Genomic DNA, 21,640 nt, shown 5'->3' on the forward strand with positions numbered 1-21,640 from the left:
TGTTACAGCCCTTCATTAAATGACGATATTTTAAAAAACCCAACACTTCTAACAACATGAAACACAGAATTTGACTGAATTAAAACTGAAAGCTCCCCAACTATAAAAATAGGATCCCCCACAAGAACTAAACCTTTAAATCTTATATTTCAAGTTGTAAAAAGGATTGCTCAAAATTCTTCCCGTTATTTTCTTCGTCACGTCTTGTTTCTGTGCACCTCATTAAGAAGGGGGACAACTGACTTTCTGCATTGTTGTGCAGCACTACAGCACATGTTCTGGCAAAGGTCTGACAAATATTTTTGAAAATTAGGTAATGGAAAATGTTATTTTTGTCAACTTCATTAGAAATCCATTTTTACAGTATTTTACTCCAAAAACAAAAACAATTTTCAGACAAAAACTAGACCATAAAAATATTGGGACTGAAAAGATAAAGATCTCATTTCTAAAACATATCATACACAAATATCCATGTGGGCAAAAACTAGTCTTCAGTGGAAAAAAAAAAATAAGATCAGGAATAGGAAATGAAAAGGAAATATAAACACAATGTGAACATCTGGGAATCAGCTAACAGCCCTAACCTCTTCCACCCTCCCTGACTAAATAAGTGCAGGCCTATCTTAGAGTTATTAAACATATAAATTAACTTTGAAGTTGATAGGTGAAGAAACAAGAAAACTTATATCCCCAACAGATCAGCAGACTGCTAACAAGAGTGGGAAACTGCCAACATGAATGGGAAAGACATTAAAAATGACACCATGTAAAAATGATCTCATCCAGCATGCCAGCGGAAAGGCTATAGATAGAACCTTTGGGCTACCTGATAGACTAAGATAGAACTACGAGGAGAAAGAAGAAGATTCTGCGAGAAAGACTTCATTTGAACTTGACCAAGGGAGATATGAGTATCAACAAAGAAAAAGTGGTCAATAAGATAACTTCCAAAGAAGGAACAAATAAGATACAGACTAAGAAGTATCAGTTTGATTCGGCAAATAGAAGGTGCTGTACTTAGAATCTGAAATTCCCCCCAAACGTCCATGTGTTAAAGACTTGATCTTCAGATCTTCTACTAGAAGGTGGTGGAACCTTTTAAGAGGTGGCATCTGGTGGGAGGAAGTTAGGTCATTGGGCCATGCTCATGAAGGGGATACTGGGACCCTAGATCCTTCCCATTTCTTTGTTTCTTGGCCATGAACTGAACAGGCCTCTGCCACAGGTTCCTGCCATGACATACTGTGTCAACTTCAGGCCCAAAGCAACAGGGACAAGCAAGCATGGGCCAAAACCTCTGAAACCATGAGCCAAAATAAACCTTTCCTCCTTTATGGTATTTGTCACAGTAACGGAACGCTGATTCACACAGGTCACAGTAGCCCGGGAAAGAGCATTTTCAGTCGATGGGGCAAAAGCCTAGACTATAATAAAAACAACTGTGTCAACATAACATATACATTCTACAAAAACTAAACACTAAAATTATGACTTAAAGGAAAAAGAGCGTCAGAACAGCACATTCAAAATCTGAGCATGTGGTAATGGGGAATGGTTGCTAATGGGCACTGTTTTATTCAGTGGAAATGTTCTAAATTAGATTGTGATGATGGTTATAAAATTGTTACTATACTAAAAACCATTAAACTGTACACTTTAAATATGTGAGTTTTACAATATGTAACATTTATAATAATGAAGTTACTAAAAAGAACTGTTAGGAATGAGTAGATCAGGGCAGGCTTGGACAGAGGAAAGGGCATGATCACCAGAGAGCTCAGAGCCATGATCTTTCAAGTTTGTAATTCCTGGAACTGAGAGAAAGGAAAACAAACAAACAAACAAACACCAAAACCCAGTGTTTGTGGGGTGCACATTCTAAGCCAGTCACTGTGAAATGACTTCTATATACATCATGTCACTGTATCTTCATAACCAATCTGTTAAGTTGTTTTTACAAGTGGGAAACTCTCAGGCTTCACTAACAAGGCCAATACACGTAACTATTTAATTGTACAGCCCAAATTCATACAAACTCTGGTCAGATTTCAAAGGTCTGTGGCCTTTTCTTTTTTACCATACTAAATTCACTGATGTGGAATTTTTTTTCCTTAAGCCTTACAAAAACATAAATTGGATTTGTTCTACAGACTTGTTCCTACAAACATAATCATAGAATGTTAGAGCTGCGAGGGCTTAGTGATCATTAAATGAACAAACCAAACCAAAATCCCATGCATCGTTGCAAATGGAACACTGAGCAATAACACAAGCTGTAACCGGTACTGGAAGAGGCAACTTGGTTTATTTAAGCAGGTAACTCAGTGTAGCAGAAGAGAACAGAAATGCATGTAATATTTAATTAGATCAGGGTAGGCATGTGTGCAGACCATGAGTGCAGCTCTGAGGCTGCCAAAGGCTGAGGCTGCACTTCCCCAGGGGGGGGATGTTTTTAAACTTTTCTTAAAATAAAGCCGAAGGGCTCATGCAGTAGGCAAAGATCAAATTGAAGAATTTTTTCTTTCCTGCTGAAGGCGATGTATCTATTTCCATTATTTTAGCCTCCTTTATGGGAAAAATGTACATATGAACTAAGATGAGTTTTGCTATATCAACATCACTTCCCTGATAACAACTGTATCTGACCTAATTCATATCAGGACACGTATGGTATAACAGAACACACTATATCATACAAAATCAATAAAAATGCACACTGAAGATAGCTGAGCAGCCTCTCCTCCACATAAGCAATGTAAAGACCAGAAAAAAAATCACAACTATTTCTAAACTCTAGCAATTAGTCAAAGGATTACAGCAGTTCAAAGTAAACATTTAACCTCCTAGCAGTTTACCCCAGCTTCACCCGGGCAGCACGTTTGTTTACAACCTGACTAACCCAAGCACTGCTTGGGCAGATGTTATCTCAACCAGTTGATTCTTATATAGAACAAATTTGATAAAATTGTTGTTTTTACATTTCCTATTATATTATCTTATAAAAATTAGTAAAAAAAATACAATTTTTGTTCATCCTGTATATAATTAACAGGACTGGTAAGTGCTTAAGAAAAGTGGCAGGTTCTCAGGAAGAACAGAGGCTGTGGCGTTTGGACGTACCCCGCTGCTATCATAACTGCTCTGAGCCACAGCAGACTGGAAACGCAGGCATGGAAAGCCAGTATCTTGTGGCCACTAGAGAAGCTGAGTAAAGCACCTTCAAACCCCACATGTTCAGAGAACTGTCAGCACTCTCAACCTGTCTGTTGGTTCCCTGGAACCAGTACCTTCACGGGGTGTCTGACTTATAGCCTGCTGTAAGTCAGCATGTTCACATGGGGACATTTGTTGAAGAAACATACAAACAAACAAAAAAACAGAGAGTTGTTTAAGATTATAGCTGCCTGAGGGAGACAAAGTTTGAGAACAGCTAGGGAATGGAATGTCCACAAAGGTTCGTGCAAATCCAGGGCTGTGTGCACACACAGGGAAGACCTAGGAAGGCACTGAGCTCTGCCTGGTCGATGCTGAAGCTCCGTGATGTGGGGAGATGAAGGCCAAAGCAGAGTGGTCTATGCTCTGAGTGCTGATGGTGTGGTGCGCCCCCTCGTACACACTCAGCCCTTCAGGAAGGCTGTGAGATTCACCGGTTCCAGGGATTAAAGGAATCCTCTGTTCAATCATTAGCTTAGCATTGAACTAAAATTTTATAGAATTACTTCAAAAAGTCACTGAGCAAACAATAATGACAAAGCAAAAATAAATGCTAAAGAGGGAAAGAAGAAAATTTCCAGAGTTGTTAAGATCTGTTATCTAAAGTTTCCAAACACAACATTAACAGACGCTCAAAAAACCAAGTGTGGTCCACACCCAGGAAAAAAGTAATCACCAGACTGTCCCTGAAAAGGCGGACATTGATTTATCAGATAACAACTCAAGTCAACAATTTTGAGTATGCTCAAGATCTAAAGCAAAATATAAGACTACATTTCACCGAAAAGAAAGTATCAATAAAGAAATACAAGCAATAACAGAGAACTGAATAGAAATTTAGTGTGAAAAGTACAGTGAATGAAAAAAATTCACTGGAGAAGTTCAGTAACAGATCTGAACAGGAAGAAGAGTCAGCAAATTTGAAGATAAGTTAAATGAAACTATCCAGCCTTAGGAAGAGAAAAAGAAGTTAAAAAAAAAGGAACCTCAGGGTCCAGTGAAACATCACCAAGAGTATTTGTCTGTCTCTCTGTCTGTCTGTCTGTCTGTCTACCTATCTATCTACCTACCTACCTACTCACCTATCATGAGTCTCATAAGACGGAAAAGGAACAGAAAGAGTATTTGAGGAAACAATGTGCAAAACCACCAAATTTGATGAAAATTGCTCATCTCCATATCCGAGCGGCTTAACAAACTCCACATGGGAGAACCAGGAGGCAGCAGGATCCACACATAGAGATACCTCATGAGCAAACTGATGAGCCAAAGACAAAGAATCTTAAAAACAGCAAGAGAGACAGGGGATCTAGCTCAGCGGCACAGCACCTGCCTGACAAGCGCCATGTCCTGAGTTCAATTCCCGGTACAAAAAAAAAACAGCAAGAGAAAAACAATTCCACACATGGAAAAGACCCTCAGTAAGATCCTACTCGTTTCTCTTTAGAAACTATCAGTTAGATAGCAATGAATGACACAAAGTTCTAACATTAAAAAAATTTTTTTTTAAATAGAGCAAGAAAGACAATAACCAACACATCTATATCTGGTAAAATTATACTTCAACACTAAGGGTGAAATTAAGGCATCCTGAAGAGCTTATGGCCAGCAAACTTGCCCCAAAGAATTAAAAGACATGCTTCAGGTTCTTGTAAAGGATACTAGACAGTTGTCACTTGAATCCATGTGGAGAAATAAAGAAGACTAACAAAGGTAAGTAAGTATAAAAAGACAGCATAAAGTACTCCCTTCTATTTGCACCTTTTTTCCTACCTGGTTTAAAAGACAGCTACATAAAGGATTAATGACGAACCTTTTAGAGCTTTCAATGATAATGCCCACTGTGGCATGCGTGCCATAGGCTTGCCACCACTGGTATAAAGCAACAATTATAATCCCTTGTCAATGAGCATATAATATATAAAGAAGAAGGGGGACAGAACTGAAATACATACAATCACACGTCACTTAACAATGGGGAAATGTTTGAGCAATGTACCGTTAAGTGCTTTTGTCATTATGCAAACACCACACAACCCCAGATGGTACAGGTTAATCACCCGAGGTGGCTTCTGGATCAATCAAGAGACACGGCCAATGAGATATATGGGCTGCTGTTGGCATACACAGAATATGGTTTTAGAGTAGATTTTCTTTTTAATAAGTAGGAGTATACGCTAGAATAATGATGACAAATACTGCCAGGACATAAAGCAGTAATACAGCCATTCATTATTAAGTACTGTACACAATCGTACATGGTATACTTTTGTATAAGACTGGCAATGTAGTTTGGTGATGTTTACACCAGCATCACTAAACACATGGTAATTAGTGTGAAACTATGATGGTACAGCAGCTATTTCACTAGACAACAGTAATTTTTCAGTTCTATTATAATCTTAGGAGAACACTGCTATATGTGCAGCTGGTTGTTAACCAAAATCTATGCACTGCACTACGGTACATGTAAAGTTCTTGTATTTTGTTTGTGCTGGGTAATTTTATAGGAGTAGGAACACACTGTCCAGATTAACACTTTCTGGGCAGGTGTGAGAGCTCCTAGATGACAGCGGCACTGAATCAGTGGACTCAGTTAACTACACAGTAGACCGTGCTCTCACGTGCTGAGCACCATTCAATCTACTGAGGGCCTGAACGGCGGAAAGAGGACTCCACCTTTTCCCTGCTTCAGGGCTTGAGGGCAGACATCTCATTGTAACTTCTCCCACCCTAAGATCGGGATTTACATTACCGGCTCGCCCGACTCTCAGACCTTCATACTCAAACGCAATTACACCACTGACTTTCCTAAGTCCCCAGCTTGCAGACAGCATACTGTGGGACTTTTTAGACTCTATAATCTTGAGTGAATTCCTCATAATAAATTTCGTATTGGTTCTGTTTCTCTGGAGGACCCTAATCCACTAGTGAAATTAAGCTGGTATTCATTTGAACTAGGCTCTTATAAATTAAGATGTTAATTGCAGTCTCAGGATCACCTCTAAGAAAGTAATTTTAATTTAAAAAAGATAAGGAAATGAAAATGGCATATTAGAAAATCTCTTCACAGAAAAACAGGACATAGAGGATTTTAAAAAACAAAAAGAAGTAAGACACACAGAAACAACAAAATAGAGACATGAATCTTACCTTATCAGTAATTAAATGCAATACACTGATTAAAAGACACCGACTGGCAGGATGGGTTAAAAAACAAAACATGATCCCACTATACTGCATACTGTCTACAAAAATCGTAACTCAGATTTAAAGACATGAATAGCACAAAAGTAAAATATGGAAAATATATATCATGCAAATACAAACTAAGCAAAGAGAGCTAGGTGAGCATACTAGTCTCAAAGAAAACAGATTTTAGGACAAAAATTCTTTCTAGTGACAAAGAACATTTTATAATGATAAAAGAAAAGCTCGACCCATCAAGAAGATTTAATAGTTATAAACACAAACATATCAACAGAGCCTTGACATACACTGACATTAAAGTGAGAAACAGTCCATTCGACAATAGTGCAGGCTTCAACACTCCATTTTCAATAATGGGTAGAACAACTAGACATACGAAAAAGACAATAAAAAGACTTTAACAACACTATAAAACGAGCAACTCTAACAGACATCCACAGAACATTCCACCCATGAATAGCAGAATACATGTTCATCTCAAGAACACAAGGAACATTTGCCAGGATAAATCATGTAGTAAGCCATTTTTTAAAAAAACAAACCTCAATAAAATTTAAAGGACTGACTAATACATATTATGTTCTCCCATAATAGTTAACTCAAAATGCATCAATGTCCTAAATGTAGGAAGTAAAATCATAAAACTCTTAGAAGAAAATATAGGCGTAAATCTTTATGACCTTCAATTAGCCAATGGTTTCTTAGATAACAGCACAAGCCAAGAGAAAATAAATTGGATTGCATAAAAATTAAAGTTATTTTTCCTTCAAAGGACATAGAAAATGAAAAAATAGCTAATGGAAAGTATAATAGAAAATCTTTAGTGAAAAGTCTTTACATGTTGAGACCTTTTTTTAGTTCATCAATGGTTGTTTTTCTCAAAAATTCTAAACCCTGCCATAACGCACAACACAAATGCACAAATAAACAACAACAAAAATTAACATTTATAATTACCATAAACTGTGGTTTGGGGATGAGAGGTAGAGGAAAGTGGGAGGAATTTTCTGTGACTGACGTTGACTGGCAGAACTGCACAAAATAATGATTAAAACATCACAAGAAGTACAACATACGGAATATTTCAAAGGCTTCGTTTCTCCATTCAAAACTGGATATTGCTTATGCTTTTTAAAAATTCTTTAGTGTCTTACTAGTGCATAGTGAGTTATTAGCAGTAATTTTACTGAAAAATACATTCATCTTTCATAAATATTTTACTTTTATCTATAGGAGGAAAATGTCAGCTCTTCTCAAACTCAAACAAAATTTTTAGAAGAATGTCACTCAGGCTGGATGTGGTGGCACATGCCTGTCACCCCAGCAGCCTCGGAGGCTGAGGTGAGAGAATCACAAGTTACCCTGTTTCAAAACTACAAAATAAAAATAGAAAAGGGCTGGGGATGCAGCTCATTGCAAAGACCCTGGACTCAAACTCCAGTACTGGAGAGAGGAAAAAAAAAGTCATTCAAGTTGGGAAGGCAACCTCACACTTGAAATCACATTTATGTAAATTAACGTTAATATGCCATTTCTACCAATACCTTTTTAAAAAAAATTTTATTTTTTTGTCTTTTTGAGACAGGGTCTTGTTATGCAGTTCAGGCTGGCCTTGAGCTCACTTTGGAGCCCAGGCTGGCCCCAAACTCCCAACGACCCTCCTGCCCCAGCCTCCCGAGTGCAGGGATTACAGGGGCGCACCACCACACCAGGCTACCAATACCTAGGAGACTGCCAGTCTCTAAAAATTCAAAGACAAAGGCATGTGATAGCCTTGTGTACAATGACTCGTTGTTGCTGGTGCTCAGATTCTGTAAATTTCAGTGTAATGTACAGCTGAAACTTGGCAGTTTCTAACAAGTAAGATCATGGACAGAGATGCCACAATCACAGCTCTATTCTGCCCCTCACAGTATCATTCTACTAGTTGGTGCTGGTTGGGTATGTGACTCTTATCACAAGGAGAAGTTGAAATTTCTTGGGTCTAGGTGGGTCTACAACTGTTTCCAGTTTGGTTTTGGTTTTTTTGGTTTTTTCCTGGTACCGGATATCGACCTCGCGACCTCGCGCTTGCCCGGCAAGCACTGTGCCACTGAGCTAAATCCCCAGCTCCGTCTACAAGTGTTGCCAACAGAGTAGTTACAACAGAAGAGATGCCAAGTGACTGCAAGGTTACATCACACCATGCCATGCAGCTTCTTTCTTGTTCGCCTGAACAGTGAGTCATCATGTAAGAACTTTAAATACCCTGAGGCCACCATGCTGGAAGGGCCACCTGTATGGTTCTTTGACAAATCCTGGTTGAGCCTGTACTTCCAGTCACCCCACAAAGAAGCTAGACATGTGCATGAATAAGCCATCTGGGAAGGAGACACTCTAGTTCCAACTGCTGGGGTCTCTACCTGTCAGCAACTCCTGGCAATGCAGAGACAGGCCATCCCCCCTGTGTACTGTCTGAACTTCTGACTCACAGAATCCATGAGCAGAATCAAATGCTTGTTTTATGTAACTGTCTAAAGTGGCTAATTTCTTAGCAATGGGTAACCAAAATATACGTTAACAACTGACTTGGCAAGTATTAGATGAATGTCAACTTTGGGCAAGTGAATCCACAAAGTGGTAAGGACCTGGGCCTGGCCTTAAGGGACTTATAACCTGGCAGTGAATTTGAATTTGCTACCAGCCTGCCAAGATTATTTAGCAGGTAGAACAGTGTGCTGCACACAGTAGATAATAAGTATCTGTTGGACAAATGTACAAAGAATTGTGTTAATTAGGGTTGAGTGTTGGGTATAAATACTTCCACTTGAATTTCAATATTTTAATTGAAATGAGGGAAAGGTAAGACTGCTATCATATATATTGAGGGAGGACATAAAAATCATACTACAATTGAATGTTTTGTATATGTATACAGATGTTTATATCAGACAATTAACCACCTTTCCCAATCATCTGCCTTTTCATTGTAACTTTCGCATTATAGGCCTATGATGCTTTGGAAATTACTAGTAATCCAAATTTTAACAAGCACACCTGGAAAAACAACTTTCAAAGGATATAACTGCTTAGCCTTCACCAGCCTGTAAATGAAATGAGTTTGAAATGCCCAATCTTTACAATGCCATGATAAATGGCTTGGCAGAAAATACTAGTACTGTCTTTCAACTGCACATTAAATTCTCCTGTGCATGTTAATTAAATAAGTATTACTAAAAGTGTGTGAAATATTTATCTCATTGGTCTCACAATAGTAAGTGCTGAATTTAGACTTTGTTTCTTCTAAACCCCATAACTGGTAATTCATAAAAGGATAACAAGAGAATTTTATACTCTAAAAGATAAGTTCTACTGAGAGAAATAAGAAGCCTATATTATTTTTCACTCATAACTACACCTCATTGAGTTGAGCATATTCCAAATTCTGTTGCCACTTTCCAGAAAGTCTCTGCATCATGCTCAGATTCTAAGCCTGCTTGTGATAGAAGATACCCAAAATATAGATCTACGTTACGTGCATTTTCAAGTATCTACCTTCCCTACTCTTTCTTAACCCCAACTTTTAGACAACAACGTAGTTTAGATTTAAGCAGTTTCTCTGCAAGCCTATGTTTCTAACAGTTTAATACCTCATTTTTTTCCTCTCTCCTACATCTGAGTTATTTCTAATGAGTATTATGAAATGTCTTTATCCCTACCTAGAAACAAAATGAACGTGTGTATTCACGTGTTATGAAGCTGACTACTACAGGCTGCAGCAGAGTACATGATTTGACCGCTAGCAGATTCAGCACGATGTATTAGAATGTAAGTAAGAATACTAAAAGTTAAGTCTAAGTATAGCATCACATCAGCTCTCAATCTTTGTGACTCAGTTTCCTCACGATAAGGTAAGGGGTTAGATGAGATAATAATCTCCTTCAAGTCTGTAACCTTTTGTGAGTAAGAACGTCACTCCATACCAGACTTACATTTTTCTATCTAAATGTAGTATGATACCCACACATTGTTTTCATAGCAATCAAGATTAGCACAGGTTTATATTGCACAAGTGGGCTATCTGAAGTTAAAAATCAATACAGTTCAATACATTTATTTCTACCATTTTGGGTAATCCTAGACTGAGAAATATCATAACTCTTCTTAAGAGTTTACATAATTTTAAAGATCAAGTCTTTTACTAAAATCAAATTATAAAATTTACCAGTGAGCTGAATTACTTAACCTTTTCAAGAGCTCTTATTAGAACGAAAATGTTCACTAAATGTTACAGTGCCTACTTCTTGTTCAGTCTAGCCTAACTGTACAAAATCTTAGCAAATTAAATCATGCAACTTATTTCCATGTTTAGTTTTCCAACAAAATTACTCTTATTGGCTGCATATTATCCCATTGAGTTAATGCACCATATTTTTAAATTTCCCTATTTTTAAGTACTTATTTCAATACCAATTTTCACACTATGTAGAATGTTGCAGTGAGCATCTTCACATACAGTTTTTCCATCTTTTGGGTTATTTCCTTAGGACAGTGAAGGCAAACCTCTTAGAGCTTTCAGAGACAACAAACAGCCTGCTGTACCACGTGTGCCACAGATTCACCACCACTGCCTTTGGCTAGTAACTAGACAAAACGGTATCTACTTGTATAGTTTTAAAATCGCTAAGTTGCCTTTTAAAAAGTCTACTATTACACTCTGTCACCTATTGAATTGTTTCATATTATAGACCCAAAAACTATTAATGGGTATAAAACAGTATTTCCTTGGCCAGGTGCAGGCCTGTATTTCCAGCCGTTGGGAGGCAGAGACAGGAGATTTGCAAATTGGGAGTCCCACCTGGGCAACTTAGTGAGATCTGGACAAAAAATAAAGAGGGCTTAGGATGTAGCTCAGTGGAAAGGCCCTGGGTTTCATCTCCTGTACTATAACTGACCACAACCAACCAATAAATGGTACTTTATCACTATAGTTGCGATAAATCATATTAAATACTGTTCCACGTAACTTGTTTATTGCATCTCCTTTGTATTCAAATTGTCTGTTTATTTACTGGTGCTTTGATGTATTTTTAATTAAGTATTTGTTCATTTGAGGAACCTTTTTATAAAATCTAGTTACTCTTTTTTCTGTATTTCTTACCTGTTCTTAAGATGCGCCTCCAAATCACAGCGCTGCATCACATCTTGGCACACTGAAGAAAATGGACATAAAACTAGTAATTTGTCTAGGAGTTTATGAACTAGAATGCTGGACTTCTTACACAACTTGAAGTGAAGTCTTTTCCGGTCCAAGGGACAAAAATCTTTCTCTTGTAAAAAGTTTCGGAGGCACTTGTAGCAGAATGTGTGTCCACAGGGCGTGTCCAGGGGCTGCAATAGGGGCTGAAGGCAAATGTGGCAGACGAGGTCATCATCCACCTCATCCTGGTAATTGTACAAGTGGTTTTCTCTGGTCCAGTGCTGCTGGCCACATTCAAAGCACAGGGGGTTTAGGGAAGACGAAGAGGAGGTCTGTTCCACAGACACCATCTCATCACTTGTCGTTCCCATTCTGTATCCTCATACGTTAGAGGTTTGCTTTCCTTTAATGGACAGAATGTATCTGACTACAGCCAAGGTCTCTTTTTCTAGATAAACACAAACAAACAAAATTAGTATCTATCAAGACAAGTTAAAGTGTCCACATATTACTGCTAGTTAATTTTTTAGGTAAAAAAATTAAAATTTAGGTCAGACAAATTAATCATCAACAAAGAAAAACTAATTTGCTAGATAGGTCTAGGAATGGTTTACACTGTCAAGATCCCAGTGAGAAAAGAACGTGTGCTTAAAGGAAAAGACATAACATAAAAAACAAATAATCTGTCTTACTAAGTGAAATCTCTTACTGAAATGCTTCACTGTCCAAAGTAGTTTTACAGACAATTAACTTCTGCAGTATACAAATAGTGCCATTTATGGAATATTACGTAACATTTGCATTTGTCATCCCAGTTATGGCTGTGCTGCTGAGTGATCTTATGCATTTGTAATACTATACCAAAGACAGTGTCTTTAAAATGTAGCCTCAAAGGTAACTCAGAGTTTAATAAAAATGACCTCTGCTGTACAGAATGGGGAAAGAGTAAGATTTCAACATACTGTATGTCCCTACTTTCATTTGGTCTTGCTTACACAGGCTCTGTGTGTGTGTGTGTCCTCACCAACACAAGACTCTTCACATTCTTCTCCCATTTAGTGTAAGCCTTCCAGGAAATGTGCCCCTCACATAGGGGCTTCTACCCTTCCCAAGGCTGAAGCACTGAGGGGTAAAAAAACTCAATTGCAAAGGCAGCAGCTCTTTATCCCTTCTGTAAATGTTTACAGAGCTGCCAGGATATGATGGGAGAGGAGAGTTAAGAAACCTGCTGCTAAAACTCCATGTAATAAGGAAGCTGAGAAAGTTATTCACAGGGTTGATGTGGCTATGGGAAAGTTGGCAGAACTGGCATTTAGCTACCTTTGGCTTTGTGGCCAGAAATATTTTCAAAAGGGGGAAAACAGACTGCTGAGTTGTGACAGAAAGCATTAGCAATGCAGGAACAAATGGAGCAGGACCTCTCAGGCAAGAGAAGAGCATCAGCTACTCCTTCAGAAGTCCTAGGGCACTTTCAGGAATCATGAAGCAGCTAACGCATCTCGGACAAAGAATGCACACTAGGGGCAGAGGAACTCTGAAACTCAGGTCCTGGCCCAGAAAGGAAAAGCAGGACACCATGTGACGCTACTAGTATTTGGATTTCAACAATAACATTTTCCTCCAATCCCATCTCTGTATTTTCTCCTTTATTTAAAGTATTTATTTTTTAAAACAACATTAACATCTTAACAGATTTAATAAGACTGATTGTGAATTTGGGAGGCTGGGAGAGCATGCAGGTAGGACAGCTTGACCTAACCCTAGATACATTGAGTTTTTAAATAGAACTACCTACAGCAAAATAGCAACAGCACCTGTGATCTAAACTCCTATCAGTAACAACATCAGCAGAAGAAATACTTCTCGTATTTGGGAAATTAAGGGGATTGTTCTTCACTTGAACATAACCTTTTAAAATGTTAGTGCAAGGTATGTGAGACTAAGGAGAGTGAAGAAGTCATGTATCCCGGCAGACAGATTTCTTTAAACTAGGTATTTTGATGCAGAGACCACTGACTCTTGTTTCCCAGTCACCTGGCAAGAAAATTCACATATCCTTGCTCTGTTTTGTACTTACTCTAATTTTTCTTTTCCTTAAGTAAATACACTGCACTTCCAGCCTCCTACATAATGACTAAGAAAGCAGTTATTTTAAGACTACTAAATTTTAGCTATAGTCTAAACTCTAAGTAACATTGGTTCTTTTTCATTTTATCACAAAATTGTTTCATGAGGAAAATTAACACATTCCCATTTAAAATACCAACTAAAACTGCATTATTTCCCTCCCTGAAATACCTCTAGGCTGCCATGAAGCAAACATTAAATGAAAAGTTAACAACAGTTAATAGAGCCTAACCTGAAGGGCCAACTCCTAGCACGGCTGCTTACTAGCCTTGTTACTAAACTCCTTTGTGTCGGTTTCCATCTCAGATGGAAAATGGGATAATAACAGTGGCTGTCTCAAAGGGTCAATATAAAGAATAAACAGGAGAGATGCAGCAGGAGGAAAGGGGATTAAAAAAAGAATTAAGATCCAAGTCTCCCTCAGGAATGTGATCATTCCGTATTCCAAACATGTACTAATAAAAAATAAAAACAAAACAAAAAATAAACGGAAGGAAACAAAGTTCAGATAGATTTTATGATTTACCTAAAGCCAAACAACATACAACTAGTAAGGAAAAAGAAAAATCCAGTACTTTTTTGCTTTAAAAGTAACAAAACAGCTAGGTGTGGTGGTGCACGCCTGTAATCCTAGCACTCAGGAGGCTGAGGCAGGAGGATCATTTCAAGTTTGAGACCAACCTGGGTTACATACAAAGTGAGCTCAAGGCCGGCCTGAACTGCATAGCGAGACCCTGTCTCAAAAAAACAAAACAAAAAAAAAAAAAAAAAAAAAAAAACCAAAACAAAACAAAATAAAACAAAAAAACCCTAAAATAACAAAACAATAAATTGACTGTAGAGAAGAGAATATGCCCAGGTTTGTATGTAATTTTGAGATATTACTTTTAATGTATGTAATTTTGAGATATTACTTTTAATGTATGTAATTTTTAGATATTACTTTTAATGTCTGTGAGCACAGTTTAACATACTAAAATACAAGTAAATAAGTCTCAAACATTTCCCAAAATACAGAGATAAAATGTAGCATAATGTATATTTTTACAAGCTACATATCTATTTAACAATAGTCCAGGAACAGTAAAGAGAAAGAAACTATTATATTGGCTACGATTATTATAAGGTCTTTGCAATAATATACTGAAAAACAGCCAGTGCTAAAGAATGGGACTTTTAAGACACGGTTTACTACTTAACTCCCGTTATGATCACAGCACCTGTTCTTCCTGGTTTATGGGACAACTATATCCTAGTACATTACAAAGATTTCAGAAAGACCTGTAGTTCTTTGCCCATCATGTGCATACTTCAAAACTACGTATTATTCCGAAAATTTCTCTTGATGTTGCTTCTGACTCAGACTTAGAGTTTTCACGGTTCCTAGCCTAAGGGATTCAGGGAAAAAGACGATGAGCTAAGAAACACCATCCAAGTATGGCTAGCTGGGGACCATCTGTGGTTCCTTTGACTCATCAATGCCAGCATCTAAGAATTCCCTCTCCTTTCCACCCTGGCAAACTCCTCTTCACTCCTTCCATCCTCTGAAGCTTGGCACAGCTCCCGCTCCTCACGCTGAGGGGATGTTTGCATACCACCTCCATTTTAGCAAATTCTACACTGTATGTTTATCTGTTCCCTCTTCTCTTTGAAGAGAAGCATACTGCCTTTCTGTCATCTGTATTCTCATTTCTTGAACATACTATGCACTTCTTTTTTTTGGTTTTGGTTTTTCTCCGGTACCGGGAACCGAACTCACGACCTTGCGCTTGCCAGGCAGGCGCTTTGCCGCTGAGCTAAATCCCCAGCCCCATACTATGCACGTCTAAAAAAACTTGTTCTCAGGCTCATAAGTGAGCCTGAAATGTATAAGTTACTAATAAACGTGTAGAAGAAAGCTGCATTTATTTGTGGCACTGCAGGGCAATCAACAAACTGGACCATGCCCTGTAACGTACAAACAGAATAAGGCATTACACCCTTCTGATTTCAGGAGCCTGGAAAAAATGTCCTTATTTGATCATCAACTCAAAAAAAATTTCCCATTGTTTAGGTCACAAACCAGATTTGATAGCTACCTTAGTATAAAGCAGTGACTGTCTGACCTCAGGATCTCTTTATCCACTCTGGACATGTTTTTCTTAAAAAACATGCAAATGGAATCCAGCAACTGCGCTCCTGGACATTTATTCCAGGGAAGTTAAGACTCATGCTGGCATAAAACCTGTACATGAATGTATATTGCAACTTCATTTGTAACAGCCAGAAACTAAGAGCAACCCACCTAACAGGAAAAGGTTAAACAAACTGTGATCTACCCATACCGTGGAATACTATTTAGCAGCAAAAAGGAAGGGGTGTTGATGCACACAGTGACCTGGTGGATCTCCAGCAAAAACAGACTGAAAAAGGTTACGCACTATATTACTCTAGCTCTATAAATTTTTTGAAATGACAATATAATAGAAGTAGATGATAGAGGAGTGGTTGCCTAAGGTTAAGGGGGGATAAAGGGTAATTTGAGGGGTCCTTGTGGTAATGGAAATGTTCTACATCTCCACTGCATTAAGGTCAATGTCCTTGTTGTGCTACTGTGCTAATTCTGTGCTGTCTCTTCTTGTACCTGTGTAGTATGTGCATCTATAATTATCTTAAAATAAAAAGCTTGGTTAAAAACATCACTGGAGATCCCGAATATCTTGTTTGTAGCTGTCCATATGTATCATACTAGTAGCTTAAACATTTAGATATTCATTTAGTAGCAAAACAACAAACTCATTAGGTGTCATTGTTATGAAAGTTTCCTGGCCCCCAAATAAAAAAAATATAGTGAGAAAAGAGGCATTACCTTATAGTTTTGTTGTCTTAGTCACTTTTCCGGTTGCTAGGACGAAATACCCAACACCCACAACTTAAGGAAGGAGAAGTTTATCTTGGCTAATTCTTCAGTCCACAGTCAGCTGACTCCAGGGCAGGTCAGCATGGCAGGGGGCATGCCTGAGGAAATCTGCTCCTGGCATGCAGACAGGAAGCAGAGACTGACGGGAGGAGCCTGTGGGAGAGAGAAACCCTACCAAGTCAGCCTTCTCTGAGCAGCCTCTTCCCGTAAGACCCCACCTCCTAGTCAGCTATAATGCCCTTAACCCAGTCAATCACCTTGCCAGGGTCCTGCCTATGATCACATGAGGCTTTAGGGGGGCATCTAGACATAATTCAAACACTTGTACATTTGGAATCTTACATCTGTTTCTGTTTTTCAATCTGTCATGAGAGCATATGCAAATTCTGGAAAACTCTACTGAACACTTACAAGAGAATGGGTGAGAGAAAGGCACTGTGAAAATAGTTTTGGCCTTGAGGACTCAAGGAAAAAGAATGTGGCAAAAGGATTCTGATGCTCTTCTTCCACAAAAAGGACCAGTCAACAGCTGACAATCCTTTTTAAAAAAATAAAAACTGAAAACAGGAAAATGTTGGGATGAGCCCAGCCTGCTATAGTTTGGATCTTAAATGTCTCCCCAGTGCTTTGTTTTAAAGGCTTGGTCCCAAGTGTGCCACTGGGAAGCTGTGAAACCTTTAAGAAATGGACGTCCATGGGACCCATGGACTCCTTTATCTGTTTTGCTTCTGCTTCAAGATATGTTCCTCCATGATGTGCTGCCTTGCTCAAAGCCAAGAGGGCCAACCAATCAAGGACTGGAACCTTTAAATTTGCAAGCTAAATAAATCTTTTGTCTTTATAAGATGATTATTTCAAATATTTGTTACAGCGCTCCCCCGCCCCACCAAGAAAAAGCAAAACAAAACAAAACAAACCTGACTGACACAGAGCTGTAGTTTTCTTCCTTCCTGGAACAGTCTGAAATAGTATGCTTTCCTTCAGAGCTTCATCCTATGGGAAGAGACATATCTGGTATTTAGATGTATAAAAATAGTTACCATACCTTATGAGATATTTACATAAATTCTACTCTGAAACTAATCAACACTCACTTCCTAATATGCAGCATTAGGAAACTGTCAAACATTTAGTTTCAATGATTCCACATTTACAATTTTTTCATATGCTACAAAAAATGAATTCAGTACACTTAGCTATATAACTCCTGTTCCCTTCTGGCAATGTTGGCAAAATTATTTTAGATTTAAGCATTCTTAGGGTGCTACTTAGATTTAGATGTAGCCCTATTTAATAATCTAGAAACTTTGTAAGCTACGCAAAAAAATGCCAGAAGCTATGAAACTAAGGCCCAGAACTCTACGCCAGCTGGGTAACTAGGTCACTACACATTCATTCTTTCATTCACCACATATTTATCAAATGTCTGCTGTGTGCTACTCTAGTGTCACGCTTTCTTGTCTATGAACAATCAGCTGCGCTTAAACAGTAATTGCTCACACTTACAGATACATACATAGAAGTTTAAATCCAATTCCAGAATGGCTATGATTATTTATTTTTATACATAAAATTTACTGGTAACATTATACTTGCCTTGTAGTTCTAACATAGTTCTTTTGAGAAATTTAATAATCTCTTAAAAACACTATAAAAAAGGTCAAATTGGGCTAGTAAAGAATTTAGAAATATCAACACAGAATTTACACATAACTATTTCCACAAAGAAATATACAAATGGCATGCAGAGCTTTTCTATACAGCTGCATACGTAACTATATTTCTGCCACTCAGAAAAAACTTCTGTGGTAAGAGCCTCACTCCAGGAAAGGCAGACTCCACTGCACCTACAGCACCTGCCCTTCCCCAGGGCACACCTCCCTGCCAGCTAAGTGGGGCAGTGCCACATGATATGGAAAAGACAAGAGGTGAGCTGGGTGTGCTGGTCTATGCCTGTAATCCCCATACTTGCAGGCTGAGGCAGGAGGATCAAAAGTTTAAGCCGAACCTGGGCAACCTGTTAAGAAACAAGCTGAAAGTAAAAAATAAATAAAAAATTGCTCAGGATGTAGCTCAGTTTGAAGGCCTGGGTTCAATCCCAATTACCACAAAAAATTGAGAGGTGGAAGGTAAAGGGAACTATACTGTTTGTTGGTTTGGTTTAATCACTGTATTAAATTTATTTGATAGATATATAGGTCATTTGAATGTTTCCTTATATATTACATTCAAAGGCAAGGGTTTGAATTTTAATTAAATAATCTATTTTCTTCTAACATGAAATATTTCTAACATTTAACTCCTTGCACTGTAAATCCTACAAAACATTTGTTCTCCAGTGCCAGGTAAATTCTTATTTTGAAGGTCTTTTCTTTAATTCCTATAAGTCACAATTATCCAAAGGAGTAAAGGTCATTAAAGGAGCACGGATTCAGTTAGAGACCTGGGTTCAACATGTAGCTGTTGCACTTGTTCACAACATTGTGACATGTGTGGTGTATCACTTAAACACCTGTAAATCTCAATTCCCCTATGAAAGCAGAAATGGCAGCTTGCTTAGGACACAGGATTACTGTGAAATCTAAAAAGTCACACTGCCAGAAAAACCTTCAATAAACTGCAAGGTTTTGTAATATTAATTTGTCAATAAATTAATGGTGATAGAAGGATGGTGGCAGGATTTCTAGGCAGGCCATGTCCTTCCACTAGATGGATAATCAGGACCTGGAATGCAACTCCTAGCTCTTCGACTAATCCCTAGACCACAGGATATCACTCTATTTAGCCCTTTCACATCTTTACCTGTAAGGAGTGGGTCAAACTAGAGAAACTCCAAAGTTTCCTATGGAGCCCAAACTCCACCATTCTAGAAAAGTGCTTTGAGCACACACACCTTTTATTTTGACCTAAAACTGAACATTTTTCTTTACTGCTATCCATTCTTATGTTTATTATAAAAATGATCTAAATCCAGAGCCTGTTAAAAGGCATTTGTACATCTCTTTTCTGATTTTTTCACCACTGTACAAGACATTTTAAATGTGTATCTTAACCTAAAAATGTCTATTTTCACAGACAAGTGTATGTGCACCAGAAAGTAGTGCAATATACATAACTGAACACTTATATTTTCATTATGGCACTGCAATATAAGATACAGTGACCTCCATTGTTGAACAGCTAGCTCTAACTTTCTACTACTCAAAGAGCAAAGATCGAAAAAAAATCTGCTCGGTGTTTGTACCTCTGCTCACAATCAAAACAAAAATCCAACTTGAAAAAACCTGTATGGTACAATGAGTCATGAGAGTGAGTCACATGCCACGTCTCCCTGTGGACACAAAGGGGTGACACTTTAGTCTGAGCACTGCTCTCACCCAGGCAACATACGTGCTTGTGTGTGTTAAAACATTCGTCACTGAGCTTATTTTGCACTGATTTTGTGCAAAATTCTGTAACCGTGGCTCCAAAGAAAGTTAGTGATACCAGCAGTAAAGATAAGAGAAAAACTATGAGAACTAGAATAAAGAAAGAAATTACCGCAAAATTTGTTGAAGTCCTGGAAGAATGAACTTCTAAGTAATTTGGGGGCTTCAGAACCAATTATTTGGTTTTCCATTATTTCTTATGGGAAAAATATGTTCAGTTCTCAAACTTTTTGGTGTCTGAACATAAATTTGGAATGAATAAAGTCCGACAACTGAGGTATCAATATATTACAATGTTACAAAACAAAAATAATTTTCTCTGAGTCCTCAAATAAGGAGCTCTTTAGGAGGTGCTGCTCCATCTTAAGGACTAAGGTGGTTGTTTGTTTCTTCAAAGGCAAGTACAGGTAATTGTCAGAAGCATAAATATATGATTTTTGACAGTGTATATATCTTGCTCCAGAGTCCATCTTTTCAGAAAAAATATCTAAAGCTACAGAACAAGAAACTTTTCAGGCCTATTTACACCAATAAATGCAAAGGAATCAGCAAGACATTGCTATTGTGATCAGCCCTACACAATAAAATAAATGGAGTGGAACTAAACCACAGTCAGGCTGAGTTTTATGGTGGTGGTATCCCTAATGATTAAAGTTGTCAGGCTTCATTATCTTAACTAGGGGCAAAATTTAAGAAATGTAAATGCTGCAGCTTCCACAGCAAATTAGGGACATCAATAATTAAAAGAATAGACTTTATTTAAGATGCTCAATTTGTTCCATTTATAACAATATACATAAAAGTTGTCAGATGAAACTTACTTTGGGACAGACCTCAAAGGACAATCATGGAGTGAGGTAGACGATTGTCTCCTCAAAGCTGCTCTAAACAGACAATCGTCTCACAGGCCTGGACCAAACTACCAAGGAATGATCCCTATGTGCCACCAGGAGACTTTCTGTAATTCATCACTCAAACCTGGATATATTGCAAATAAAATATCCATACAAAATGTAAATGTGTAATGTTACATGACTAGAAATAAAAATATTCTACTGTCGGGCCAGAAATATAAAAAGGCTCTGCTACATGAAGGCTTTAGGATGTTCAACAATGCTACTGACATATTCTGATTATATTAATTCCCCACCTTTCAGAAACTAATGCAAACAAAATCCCAGAGTTTACATTATGTTGTTATGCTCTAAATAACTATGACATTTCATCTTTCAACATCTCCACTAGGGAATGTTCATACACAAAAATATATTCAAATGCAAATAGTTCTCTCTACCTTCAAATCTGACCTTCAACTTCTATCCATCCATCCCTCTATCTCACTACGCATCCATCCACCCATCCATCCCTATCTGTCCCTCCCTCCCAGATTGATTAAGAATCTCATCTGAGCCAGACACTACTGTTCTAGTGCCAGGAATTCAGCACTGAAGAAATACAAAAATCCTTGCCCTTGTGGAGTTTACATTTGGGCAGGAGAGGTGCTGAGGCAATGAGGGAAGAATAGACGATATACACAAAAAATAAAATATGCAGTACTTTTAGATGCTGAAAAGCATGGAA

General features: G+C 38.0%; 1 protein-coding gene and 1 long non-coding RNA gene across 4 annotated transcripts in view; both read right to left on the bottom strand.

Moving 5' to 3' along the window:
• The window catches only part of Lnx2 (ligand of numb-protein X 2), a 41,127-nt gene extending 24,505 nt beyond the window's left edge, over positions 1 to 16,622 (bottom strand). The window contains exons 1-2 of the mRNA XM_005406356.2: positions 16,581 to 16,622; positions 11,567 to 12,053 (exon numbers count right to left, since the gene is read on the bottom strand). Coding sequence (XP_005406413.1) covers positions 11,567 to 11,976 — 410 coding nt within the window. The 5' untranslated portion in view covers positions 11,977 to 12,053; positions 16,581 to 16,622. The remainder of the gene's footprint in view (positions 1 to 11,566; positions 12,054 to 16,580) is intronic.
• The window catches only part of LOC102004620, a 37,648-nt gene continuing 32,626 nt past the window's right edge, over positions 16,619 to 21,640 (bottom strand). For all 3 annotated transcript variants that reach the window (XR_001231443.1, XR_001231442.1, XR_001231444.1), the window contains exons 2-3: positions 17,549 to 17,624; positions 16,619 to 16,784 (exon numbers count right to left, since the gene is read on the bottom strand). This is a non-coding gene — a long non-coding RNA (uncharacterized LOC102004620). The remainder of the gene's footprint in view (positions 16,785 to 17,548; positions 17,625 to 21,640) is intronic.

Source organism: Chinchilla lanigera, unplaced genomic scaffold (genome assembly GCF_000276665.1).
Source record: "Chinchilla lanigera isolate Chin_1 unplaced genomic scaffold, ChiLan1.0 scaffold00096, whole genome shotgun sequence".
NCBI lineage: Eukaryota > Metazoa > Chordata > Mammalia > Rodentia > Chinchillidae > Chinchilla > Chinchilla lanigera.